Source organism: Salmo salar, chromosome ssa01 (genome assembly GCF_905237065.1).
Source record: "Salmo salar chromosome ssa01, Ssal_v3.1, whole genome shotgun sequence".
In the NCBI taxonomy this organism is placed as follows: domain Eukaryota; kingdom Metazoa; phylum Chordata; class Actinopteri; order Salmoniformes; family Salmonidae; genus Salmo; species Salmo salar.
This window is the reverse complement of record NC_059442.1, coordinates 90567629-90580901: the sequence shown is the minus strand read 5'-3', so window position 1 is coordinate 90580901 and position 13273 is coordinate 90567629. Positions and strand designations below refer to the sequence as shown.

At 39.4% G+C, this 13273-nt stretch overlaps 1 protein-coding gene across 2 annotated transcripts; it reads right to left on the bottom strand.

Annotated features, from left to right (window-relative positions):
- Nucleotides 1-2082: 2082 nt before the first annotated feature.
- On the bottom strand, nucleotides 2083-12356 carry LOC106610070 (parvalbumin, thymic CPV3). 2 transcript variants are annotated; one of them, XM_014209209.2, is made up of 5 exons: nucleotides 12060-12356; nucleotides 11120-11187; nucleotides 8655-8787; nucleotides 6862-6971; nucleotides 2083-2457 (listed from the first exon to the last, which is right to left on the bottom strand). In XM_014209209.2, exons 2-5 carry the CDS (start codon nucleotides 11178-11180, stop codon nucleotides 2432-2434), a joined length of 330 nt encoding a protein of 109 aa, XP_014064684.1. In that variant the 5' UTR covers nucleotides 11181-11187; nucleotides 12060-12356; the 3' UTR covers nucleotides 2083-2431. The 2 variants fall into 2 exon arrangements, with proteins under 2 accessions (XP_014064684.1, XP_014064692.1); XM_014209217.2 differs by lacking the exon at nucleotides 12060-12356 and adding an exon at nucleotides 11560-11903.
- Between the last annotated feature and the right edge of the window lie 917 nt (nucleotides 12357-13273).

The following is a 13273-nucleotide window of genomic DNA, read 5'->3' as shown; positions in this document are numbered from 1 at the left end:
TACAATGTTGAAGAAGAACATTAATTGGTCTTAATGATCATGGATTGGTCTTTGTTTATTAAAAATGGTTGATGGAACAATTAAACAAGTGACAGGCAATTGACAACTGTCAAATTCAATCATATCATTCATTATTGTATGATGTTGATACTACAGTTTGGATAAATTATCAGTAAAAATGTAATATGCGAACTGGCCATAGAGATCCTATTAAATTACAAGTGGGGACTATGTCATTAATTCTCAAAGTTCCTGAATGGTATGAAAATGGCAGCCATATTGGTCAGGGAGAAATCCGAACCAGTCTAATTGAAATGAATGGCAATAGATGCATAATCCTGATTTTACTTATGCAGGAGAATAAAAGTAAGGCATGTGATATCAGAAATTATGTCATCAAATTATTGTCAACCTAAAATATTGTCATATAATTATAAATACAGTTTATATGGGTTGTTAACAATTTTTCTGTATATATTGACTCTAAACTACATGTAAACAGACCATAAATGTCTAAATGTTTTGTTTTCTTTGAAAGCTGTGAGTGCTATTGTATTAAACAATATCAGTACTTTAAAAACTTGTCTAAGTCCTATCATCAACTGATTAGGCCAGTGTACAGTATGGCTTTGGATTGACTGCATTGTTTGAATGGGATGTTGGCATATTGGTAGTTAACTTGAAAAATCTATGGAATCGTTCCTTTAAAACTGTCTGGCTAGCTAACAAACATAAAGTGTAGATACATTTTTCTAATTCATTATTTGACACAATATCTTATCACAGTGCTGGCAAACCATGGTTGACCAACTCCCTGACAAAAATGGCTGACCCTTAGACCCGGTTCATGGACATTCTAGTATTGTAATTCCTAATTCTATGGAACTGCCAATTTTTCTGTCTCATCACTTTAAGTTGAATTCATTCAACAGAAACCTAAGAGGTAGTCTTTCCAATGAGACATTGAGAGGCCTTAACCTGCACCCTGTGTCACCTCCATTTGCTTTAAATCTTTAACACTCGTATTCCAGGCCTATTCCTGGATAAACAATGAGCAACATCCATTTTTTGAATTATTGACATTTCTATCAACCACAAAATATGGTTTCCCATTGTTCTGAAGAATAAACAATGTTATTAAAGTATTCATATATTATTCATTACCTAATTATCAAATATTAAAACAAATATATCAAAACAAATCTTGTAAATTGAATGGAATAATCTTATGCTCAGTGTTGACCATTAAACTTTTATGACCCCATGACAGAAAAAACAAATATTCTATATATTTTGACAGAATTTCCTATGGTGGTTGGTTATTGTGCCCTCTTCTATTCATGTAAACACACACACACACACACACACACACACACACACACACACACACACACACACACACACACACTTAATGCGGTGTAGCGGACACAAGTGTTACCCGATATAGCCTGAGAGATAGACTGGTGTCAGTTAAGGTCATAGCTCACTTTTACTAGCTACTTAAGCACTGAGGAAAATATAACAAAACAGCTCCCTTTACACTTGATTGTCAGAAACAGCGGGCAAGGATTTCCCTTACTCCTTCAACAGTTGTCTGAATAGGCACCTCAATGGTATCTTGTTTTCTGTTTCATGTGCAGTAGGTCAATGTATATGTGGGTTGATGCAGGGCTAGCAATGATGCTAACCACTGTAATGACTTGTGAGCTTTAGACAACTAAGACAGACCACTGTGTCATACAAGCTGTAGTGTATTCATATTGTGATTTGGATGGACAGAACGGTGTTACACAATGTTACAACTAACATAGCAGCTCTTTACATTTTAGGCAACACTACGTAACATAAAGTAATAGTGCATTAAATTGATTTCCAGTGTGGATTAGCCCAAAAGCAAAGTAAATCCATTACAGGACAATAGGATAATTCACTCTCTCGAGGGATAAGTGTACATTCAGTTCATTGTATCATACAACACTTCCTTACATGGCATCTGTTGTGTGGTTACGATACAGTCATTTAATAGATGTAAATGTTCAGGAGTTGTGTTTGAAAGAAAAAAAGCAATGCAATTCGCCACAATAAGTTACAATGTGTTTATTCATTTCTTTGATAGACAATGTGGTGTGCATTGGAAGGAAACATAGGGCGACACAGCTATACAACCTTCTAGAACTTAATCAAAAGGCAAACAAAAATGGTCTCATGGATTCAAAATGTAATTGAATAGAGAGGGGCTCTGAAAAAAACTAAACTTGAAGGGTACAATTCAAGCAGGACAGAGAAAATCATATTTCCAGGAATGGAGGCTGCTGTAGGCTTGAGGAAGAACACTGGAGGCTGGAAGCTGGAGGCTGGAAGCTGGAGGCTGGAAGCTGGAGGAAGGAGAGGAGAACGAACACCTGCTGCTCTCTCTGCGCCCATGGATCTCTCAGGACTGGACCATGATCAGAAATTCTGTGGTGGGAGAGAAACCATAGAATTAGAATGCGAAAAACATTCTGAGATTAGTTCTAATTCTGGATAAGAACAAAAGCATTCTGAGATTAGATCAGAGCAGTACTCCACAAACGTTGGTTATTTATGTAATCACTTCAATAGACAGCCCATAGAATTAGGAATTGGAATACTAGAATGGACATGAACTTTGTTATCAAAGACAGTAAAGTATGAAGATAGGCAGAAACTGCTTCTCCAATAGAAATCCCCAATCAGACTTTTAGGCGATGTCATGGCGACGTTGGCTAGCTAAACTCATGTGCTCATGTGCAGAAACATGTCATTGGGTCTAACTGTCGTCTCATGCCAAAATGCACATGTGCAGGCCTTCAAATCAATGGCACTCCTTCGATATAAAGTTGTATTTGATGAAAATGATAATATGTCAGTTTGTCACTTTCAAAAGGTTGGAGTAATAACATATTCAACTACACTGAGCAAAAATCTAAACACAACACGCAACAATTTAAAAGATTTTACTGAGTTACAGTTCATATAAGGACATCATTTAATTGAAATATATTCATTAGGCACTAATCTATAGAATTCACATGACCGGGAATACAGATATGCAACCTTTGGTCACATATACCTTAAAAAAATGTAGGGCCATGGATTTTTTTTGTCAACATTTAGGAAGTATAGAAAATAGAAACGACAATTGCCTGCTAAAGTGCGTTTCCATTTAATTATCTTGTGTCAATAAAAAACAGCTGGACGTAATGACGTCACACTTAAAACAAATATTGTGTTGAATAAAAATGTAGTGGTTGAAGTGTTTCCAGTGGTGGAAAAAGTACCCAATTGTGATACTTGAGAAAAAGTATAGATACCGTAATAGAAAGTTACTCAAGTAAAAGTTAAAGTCACCCAGTAAAATGCTACTTGAGTAAAAGTCTAAAAGTATTTGGTTCTAAATATACTTAAGTATCAAAAGTAAATGCAATTTATAAAATATACTTAAGTATCACAAGTAAAAGTAAATTATAAATCATTTCAAATTCCTTATATTAAGCAAAGCAGACGGCACTACAGATGACCACGTGTTCTCCTGATAAGTGCGTGAATTGGAACATTTTCCTGTCCTGCTAAGCATTAAAAATGTAATGAGTACTTTTGTACTACATTATTTTCTTTAGGAATGTAGTGAAGTAAAAGTAAAAGTTGTCAAAAAAATGTAAAGTATAGATACCCCCAAAAATACTTAAGAAGTACTTTTAAGTATTTCTACTTAAGTACTTTACACCAATGAGTGTGAATTGGAGCTTCATAGTTACATTCCGTGCCCCGCGTACCTTCAAAAGTATTCGGCAATCATCATTTATTCTAATAACACCATTTCCGTCATAATTTGTCGCAATAAAGACAGACAAAATAAAAATCCACTCCTGTCCAACAGATAAAAATGTTGACCATCTTTAGAAAATGTCTCCTATATCTGACGTTTCCATTACACATGTCGCAATGATTTTGGTTAATGGAAACCTTCTTATTGACTTCTCCAACCCCAAATCCCGGCCTGGTCTGCTTGGTCTGTTTTACAAGCTTTCCCAGAAGTCTCCCAATGTTGTCGGAATACTTATGTAAATAAAGTGTTTCTTGTTTTGCAAACATTTCTTAAAACCTGTTTTCGCTTTGTCATTATGGGGTATTGTGTGTAGATTGATAAGGGGAAAAAATATTTGTATCCTTTTTAGAATAAGGCTGTAACGTAACAAAATGTGGAAAAAGTCAAGGTGTCTGAATAGTTTCGAATGCACTGTTTCACATGCCTTACTTTTATTATGCATACCACCATACACATACATTTTACATTTACATTTACAGTGCCTTGCAAAATTATTCACCCCTCTTGGCGTTTTTTCTTATTTTGTTGCATTACAACATGTAATTTAAATTGATTTTTATTTGGAGTTCATGTAATGAACATACACAAAATAGTCCAAATGTCACGTCCTGGCCAGTAAAAGGGTTAATTGTTATTGTAGTTTGGTCAGGACGTGGCAGAGGGTATTTGTTTTATGTGGTTCAGGGTGGTGTGTTAGTTAGGAGGGCGTTTGATTTATTATTTCCGGGTTTTGAGTTATGGTCTATGTTTATGTATTTCTATGTGTAGTCTAGTGAGTGTGTTTCTATGTTGAGTTAATTGGGGTGGACTTCCAATTGAAGGCAGCTGTTTGGTGTTGCCTTTGATTGGAAGTCCTATATTAGTTGGGTGTGTTTGTCTTGTATTTGTGGGAGATTGTTCTTGGATTGCTGTGGTGCCGTCAAGACTGTTATTTTGTCGTTCATCGGTTTGTTATTTTTGTATACGTGTTTGTTTGGTTTTTTCCTTCTTTTCCGTAAATAAAGAAGATGAGTATACACATACCTGCTGCGTTTTGGTCCGCCATTTCTAATGATGAGCGTGACACCAAATTGGTGAAGTGAAATGAAACAAATAATTTGTTTCAAAAAATAAAAAACCTGGAAATGTGGGGCGTGCGTATGTATTCACGCTCTTTGCTATGAAGCCCCTAAATAAGATCTGGTGCAGCCAATTACCTTCAGAAGTCACATAATTAGTTAAATAAAGTCCACCTGTGTGCAATCTAAGTGTCACATGATGTGTCACATGATCTCAGTATATATACACCTGTTCTGAAAGGTCTCAGAGTCTGCAACACCACTAAGCAGGGGGCACCACCAAGTAAGCGGCACATGAAGACCAAGGGGCTCTCCAAACAGGTCAGGGACAAAGTTGTGGAAAAGTACAGATCAGGGTTGGGTTATAAAAAAATATCAGAAACTTTGAACATCCCACGGAGCACCATTAAATCAAGAATATGGCACCACAACAAACATGCCAAAAGAGGGCCGCCCACCAAAAGTCACAGACCGGGGAATGAGAAACTGGTCAGAATTGAAGGAATGATGGATGGCACTAAATACAGGGAAATTCTTGAGGGAAACCTGTTTTAGTCTTCCAGAGATTTGAGACTGGGATGGAGGTTCACCTTCCAGCAGGACAATGACCCTAAGCATACTGCTGAAGCAACACTCGAGTGGTTTAAGGGGAAATATTTAAATGTCTTGGAATGGCCTAGTCAAAGCCCAGACCTCAATCCAATTGACAATCTGTGCTATGACTTAAAGATTGCTGTACACCAGCAGAACCCATCCAACTTGAAGGAGCTGGAGCAGTTTTGCCTTGAAGAATGGGCAAAAATCCCAGTGGCTAGATGTGCCAAGCTTATAGAGACATACCCCAAGAGACCTGCAGCTGTAATTGCTGCAAAAGGTGGCTCTACAAAGTATTTACTTTCGGGGGTGAGTAGTAATGCAACCTCAAGTTTTTTGTCTTATTTCTTGTTTGTTTCACAAAAAAATGTATTTTGCATCTTCAAAGTGGTAGGCATGTTGTGTAAATCAAATGATACAAACTCCTGAAAAAACAATTTTAATTCCAGGTTGTAAGGCAACAAAATAGGAAAAATGCCAAGGTGGTGAATACTTTCGCAAGCCACTGTTCATAAGTATCTTTCACAAAATCAATTCGCCCCCATGTCCAAAAGATGTTGGATAAAGCATAACAACAAACCCTAGGTAATACAAACACCCAAACACTTACAAAACCTTCTGGTTTATTATTCCATCAATAAAAAAATTGACCAAAATTACCCTGAACCAAATCGTTGGTTTGTAACCAGAGAATAATGTTTAGGGTTGTCTGAATTGTCAGCTTTATTGGAATCAATGGAATAGACCCAAAAGTGCAAACGTCACCCATCTGGCACTCCAGGTTGGCTCAATCAAATGCTGAAAGTATATGAAAGGTTTCGAATACTATTTCAAACCAAGGTCTGCTGGAAGCTGTGACTTATGGATCTCTGCTTGGCAAGAAGACCAACAGGGATTGCCATTAAGAGCATCTGATTGAACTCCACAATCTGTTCTTGTCACCCTCAAAACCTTGTACACACGCTACTCTATACTCTACCAGGGCTGTCCCAAAGCCTTCCTCATGACCTGAAACATCTGCTGTATGTAAAACCTACACTACCTATTCCCTTCTATCCTGGGCTGGCCCTTCAAAGCCATACATCTGTGTTGACAGATGTCAGGGCAGATTACAACTCTAAAGAGCATAACGTTAATCTCATACTACAAAATACACATGACCATACAATGCCATAAATATGAAGAGAGACCTGACCATTGGCATGCTTGGCTTAGATTCAATAGTATTCTGCCATTCTGGAACAGGATGGCAGAATACTAGGAAAGAAATTTAAACTATTTGATTCAAGGAAATGCTAACAGCCTTACAAACTGGCTCATGATAATGCCCCAGCCTGCAGGTGATTACAGAGAGCGACTCACCTTCTACTCCGATCTTGCCGTCGTTGTCATCATCGGCTGCAGACAGGAAGCCTTTGCATTCAGCGTCTGTCAGTGTCCGCGCCCCGGGAACAAACCGTTGCAGGAAGAACCTAGGACACACACACACACACACACACACACACACACACACACACACACACACACACACACACACCACACACACACACACACACACACACACAATCAGAATACAAACACATATACAATCATTTTGTGAGCCTTACACATACAGTACCATGCATCTGTCACATGCGCACACACACACAACTTGTTTTCCAGGACAGCCCTTCTGGCATAAAGGTTATTTGGCTCAACTTAAACAAGGATGGAAAGTAATAAAGCTAGGTTATATAGCCGAAACATCAAATGATAAACTCTCTGGCACAATGTTCAGCCTGGTCTCTCTCCAGCTTTGTAACAATGTTCAGCCTGGTCTCTCTCCAGCTTTGTAACAATGTTCAGCCTGGTTTCTCGCCAGCTTTGTAACAATGTTCAGCCTGGTCTCTCGCCAGCTTTGTAACAATGTTCAGCCTGGTCTCTCTCCAGCGTTGTAACAATGTTCAGCCTGGTCTCTCGCCAGCTTTGTAACAATGTTCAGCCTGGTCTCTCGCCAGCTTTGTAACAATGTTCAGCCTGGTCTCTCTCCAGCTTTGTAAAAATGTTCAACCTGGTCTCTAGCCAGCTTTATAACAATGCTCAGCCTGGTTTCTCGCCAGCTTTGTAACAATGTTCAGCCTGGTCTCTCGCCAGCTTCCTAACAAGTGTTTTTTTTATATGCATTGTCATAGAAGATGAGGGACAGTCAATTGAGTAAAATCTCTGCTATACTGCATCTGTCCATAAACTCAACTGTACTTGGGTCATACAGTTGGTGTCCTAAATTCTGCTGGCTGGCAAATGTATTTAATGTAGACAGCACATTATATAATGCAAATATAACAATTATCCTTTTTTTTACCCATGGATTTTATTAAGAAAAAGGAATAATGGTAGCCCTTCATTAAAATGACAGGGCAGTTGGATTGGACAATTTGATCTCATTGGCATTCGTGGCACTTGCAACAAAAAAATAGGTCATTGTATGAAATAATATTAAGTCTCCTGTCACTCAGCATACATTTAGAAATGCTCTCTGTGGTTCTGATGGCTCAGCAGGTTGCCGCTGGCACAGTTGGTGGTCCTGTGTGGCTCAGCTTATAAGAGTCTGCTGCTGGCAAAATGCCAATGTCATGGGTTCAATTCCCGCAGGAATCACATACGCTTAGTAAAAATGTATGGTATGTATTCACTGTACTGTGAGTTGTTATGGATAAAAGCATCTGCTAATTGGCACAGTTGTAGTTTTGAATCCCGCCAGTGCGACATACAGCCAACTGAATGTATTAACGATAAGTCACTTTGAATAAAGGTGTCAGTAAAATGACCATGTAATTAAATAAAGGTGTCAGTAAAATGACCATGTAATTAAATAAAGGTGTCAGTAAAATGACCATGTAATTAAATAAAGGAATCAGTAAAATGTCCATGTAATTAAATAAAGGTGTCAGTAAAATGACCATGTAATTAAATAAAGGTGTCAGTAAAATGACCATGTAATTAAATAAAGTAATCAGTAAAATGACCATGTAATTAAATAAAGGTGTCAGTAAAATGACCATGTAATTAAATAAAGGTGTCAGTAAAACGACTATGTAATTTGCACTCCTATATTATCATTACACAGGAAATTGGTCACAAGTGTCCCTCCTAAAGGATTACTCCAAATGTCATACTTGAGCTCTGACTCCTCGATGTAGCCACTGTTGTCGTCGTCAAGGATCTGGAAGACATCTTTGACTTCTTTGGGAGACTTGGAGGTCAGGCCACACAGCTGGAAAAACTTCTTGAAGCTGAAGGAGTCTGGGGCTGAATGGAGTAAGAGAGAACACGTCAGAGGAGGCTGGTGAGGGGAGGACGGCTCATAATAATGAACTGGAATGGAGTAAATGGAATGGTATCAAACACATGGAAACCAGGTGTTTGATGTGTTTGACACCATTCCATTCATTCCATTCCAGCCATTACTATGACCCGTCCTCTCCCTTTAAAGTGCCACCAGCCACCGCTGGAACCCATGCACCCATAAATGCACCAATGCATGCACACACAGACAGTAGACACGCAGCATGTGAGTGCGCACACACACACACACACACACACACACACACACACACACACACACACACACACACACACACACACACACACACACACACAGTGAGGGAAAAAAGTATTTGATCCCCTGCTGATTTTGTACGTATGCCCACTGACAAAGAAATTATCAGTCTATAATTTTAATGGTAAGTTTATTTGAACAGTGAGAGACAGAATAATAACAAAAAAATCCAGAAAAACGCATGTCAAAAATGTTATAAATTGATTTGCATTTTAATGAGGGAAATAAGTATTTGACCCCCTCTCAATCAGAACGATTTCTGGCTCCCAGGTCTCTTTTATACAGGTAACGAGCTGAGATTAGGAGCACACTCTTAAAGGGAGTGCTCCTAATCTCAGCTTGTTACCTGTATAAAAGACACCTGTCCACAGAAGCAATCAATCAGATTCCAAACTCTCCACCATGGCCAAGACCAAAGAGCTCTCCAAGGATGTCAGGGACAAGATTGTAGACCTACACAAGGCTGGAATGGGCTACAAGACCATCACCAAGCAGCTTGGTGAGAAGGTGATAACACTTGGTGCGAATATTCGCAAATGGAAGAAACACAAAAGAACTGTAAACCTCCCTCGGCCTGGGATTCCATGCAAGATCTCACCTCGTGGAGTTGCAATAATCATGAGAACGGTGAGGAATCAGCCCAGAACTACACGGGAGGATCTTGTCAATGATCTCAAGGCAGCTGGGACCATAGTCACCAAGAAAACAATTGGTAACACACTACGCCGTGAAGGACTGAAATCCTGCAGCGCCCGCAAGGTCCCCCTGCTCAAGAAAGCACATATACATGCCCGTCTGAATTTTGCCAATGAACATCTAAATGATTCAGAGGACAACTGGGTGAAAGTGTTGTGGTCAGATGCGACCAAAATGGAGCTCTTTGGCATCAACTCAACTCGCCGTGTTTGGAGGAGGAGGAATGCTGCCTATGACCCCAAGAACACCATCCCCACTGTCAAACATGGAGGTGGAAACATTATGCTTTGGGGGGGTTTTTCTGCTAAGGGGACAGGACAAATTCACCGCATCAAAGGGATGATGGACGGGGCCATGTACCGTCAAATCTTGGGTGAGAACCTCCTTCCCTCAGCCAGGGCATTGAAAATGGGTCGTGGATGGGTATTCCAGCATGACAATGACCCAAAACACAAGGCCAAGGCAACAAAGGAGTGGCTGAAGAAGAAGCACATTAAGGTCCTGGAGTGGCCTAGCCAGTCTCCAGACCTTAATCCCATAGAAAATCTGTGGAGGGAGCTGAAAGTTCGAGTTGCCAAACGTCAGCCTCGAAACATTAATGACTCGGAGAAGATCTGCAAAGAGGAGTGGGACAAAATCCCTCCTGAGATGTGTGCAAACCTGGTGGCCAACTACAAGAAACGCCTGACCTCTGTGATTGCCAACAAGGGTTTTGCCACCAAGTACTAAGTCATGTTTTGCAGAGGGGTCAAATACTTATTTCCCTCATTAAAATGCAAATCATTTATAACATTTTTGACATGTGTTTTTCTGGATTTCTTTCTTGTTATTCTGTCTCTCACTGTTCAAATAAACCTACCATTCAAATTATAGACTGATCATTTCTTTGTCAGTGGGCAAATATACAAAATCAGCAGGGGATCAAATACTTTTTTCCCTCACTGTATACACACAGGTTAGAGTTCAGGCAAGATTGACTCGCTGAGGAGCTTAGAAGGTAGCGTGCCTGCAGTCCAGACTGGAAATGTCTCCCTTTATAGGCTGGCACACAGACACTCTTCCTAAACTGATACAGTCCTCTTCACCCCAGCACGTGGACTAAACCCATCCTTGGGATGCTAAATTCTACTGCAATAGTTTGTGGACTACTGTCAGCCTACTACTGAGTAGGAAGCACTTTACCTAACAATAACTCCTACAGTACATGATAACTGTCTGTTAGAATCTGACCATCTCTCTCATCTCTCTGTTTTCCTCTCATTCTCTCTCTTTCTCAATACTCTCTCCCCTTTCTCAGGTAGTCCTGCCTCCTGAAGTAAGACCTACCTTGGAACTCCTTGACGGCATTCTCAATATCCTCCGCGGAAAGGATAGAAGTGAGTGACATATTAATCCTGTAGGACAGAGGAACATTGAAAATTATTCACACACACACACACACACACACACACACACACACACACACACACACACACACACACACACACACAAGGGCTATTTAAACGGTCAAATCCAGTCTCTTCATTTTGAGAATATGAGTCAATAATCCTGACTGCATTCATATTCCTTAATGAATGGAAAAAAGCAGCTGGATTGCACAAGGGTGTACAGTAGGCTAAGCCAATAATAATGCATTGATACAAAACTCATCAACTATGCAATGTTACAAATCAATTTCTTCAGAATCTTTCTCAAATTAATAAATCTTAAGTAACCAGAACCAACAACACTGCCATGAATTGAACATCACAACCCTTTAAACCTACCTATATGTCCCTTTCTCTCCCTCCCAGGTGATGACTTCTAAAAGTACAGCTTTAGTTCGATCTGTCAGCTTCTTTCCTCTCCTCGCTCTGTTAATCTGCTGATGTCAATTTAGTGAAATTATGTCTATGTCCCTGTTCTGTCTGCTTTGTCGTAATCTGGCTGCTGGATCTGATTCCTCCGATTTAGGAGATTTGAAATTATCTGGCAAAAAGGCAATCGATGAACACGCAACAACACTTCTGCATGCATATGCATAATGGCGTCTGCCAAATGGATTAGGAATAGTCTGGGCTATTTAGCGAAAACCTTTAAGCCAAATTCCGTTAAAAACACAAATTCTGAGAAAAATTACCTAAGAGAGGGTCAGCCAGGTAAATGAACCTGAAACTTCCTCCGCATCACCTGAGCCGCACTAGGCTACCTAAGCATATCTCGGTCGGCAAAGTTACAACACGCACACGTCACACCAAAAACTCCAATAGTGTTTTATCCTGCTCACCGCTTTGATTGTCTCGCCTTGCCGGTGTCCAAAGCAGAGGATGTAAGGCTTTGTGGTGACTGATGTCAGCCGATGAGGACTTATATATGGACTGGATACACCGAAAATCAGCAATGTTTGAGTTACCTGTCCGTGTATCAAATTCTCACAGCCAGCCCCCTCTCGAATTCCTTACCTAACTAATTAACCGTTAGCCTACTATTTATATCCGTCTTCACTAGCTGATGCGTGCAAATAGGCACTGGCAACTGTACCGCCCTTATACTATAGCAGCAAGTGATCTCTCTCTCTTTCTCTCTCTCTCTCTCCCCCCCCTCACACTCGCGTGCACACACACACACACACACACACACGCACACCACGTATTGATATTCCCTATAGCAAGGTTCTCTATAGGCATTTCCCCAATTATTTTATTTGGTCCCCCAAGTTTTCTGTTCTTTAAAAAATAATAATTTTCGTTGTTGGACATTAAAATACTGTAAAATCACCAGATAATCAGCTGAAAGTGATTTTAATTTAGGAAATCTGCTCTCAAGTATTCCCACGCGTAAATAGAGGCATATGGGATCTTATCCCAATGTAATAAAGGTTTGAAATGATTCTGTTTTTGTCAAATGCTATATCTGTTTGGGATTCTTGCGGTCAATTTGCAGTCTGCAAAGGATTTATACCTGTGTTCTTGCCCCTGGCCATCCCCTGCCCTATAGTCTTAAATGGTGGTCGTCGTTAAAGTGCTAAATGATGTAGGACTTTCATTTATATGATAACATTGAACATTGAGAAATATTATTAACAAATAATCAAAAGAAACATCTACTGACAAATCCATGAACAGATTAAAATTAGCATTGCCTGTTAAGTAAGTAATCCTAAAATATTAATTCCCCTACTATTCTGTCAAAAACCAAGTGGGAGCAGATGGGGACAGATGATCTAATATCTTCTCATGCTAATCTAATGTAGGCTGTCAGACAGATATTACACTGACCATCCATCAGCAAATGGCATGGCAATTTAACCATGTCACACCCCACCAGTATAAGGTTGCACTTGAATCCAACATATTAACTCACAAACATCTTAATCTCAATACTTAGTGAATAAAGTCTACTGTACATGGTATTTTTATTAATTAATTTATTTCAAAAGTCTGTTTTAGTTTATATGAACATGCAGGAAATTGTTAGAATAAAAACTCCTGTATGAAATGT

Coding starts and splice junctions, on each gene's coding strand:
- LOC106610070 (XM_014209209.2), bottom strand. CDS start 11,180: ATGTCACTCACTTCTATCCTTTCCGCGGAGGATATTGAGAATGCCGTC. Junction 8,788..11,119: donor TGCCGTCAAGGAGTTCCAAG/GTAGGTCTTACT, acceptor TACTCCATTCAG/CCCCAGACTCCTTCAGCTTC. Junction 2,458..6,861: donor CGGCAAGATCGGAGTAGAAG/GTGAGTCGCTCT, acceptor CTCCCACCACAG/AATTTCTGATCATGGTCCAG.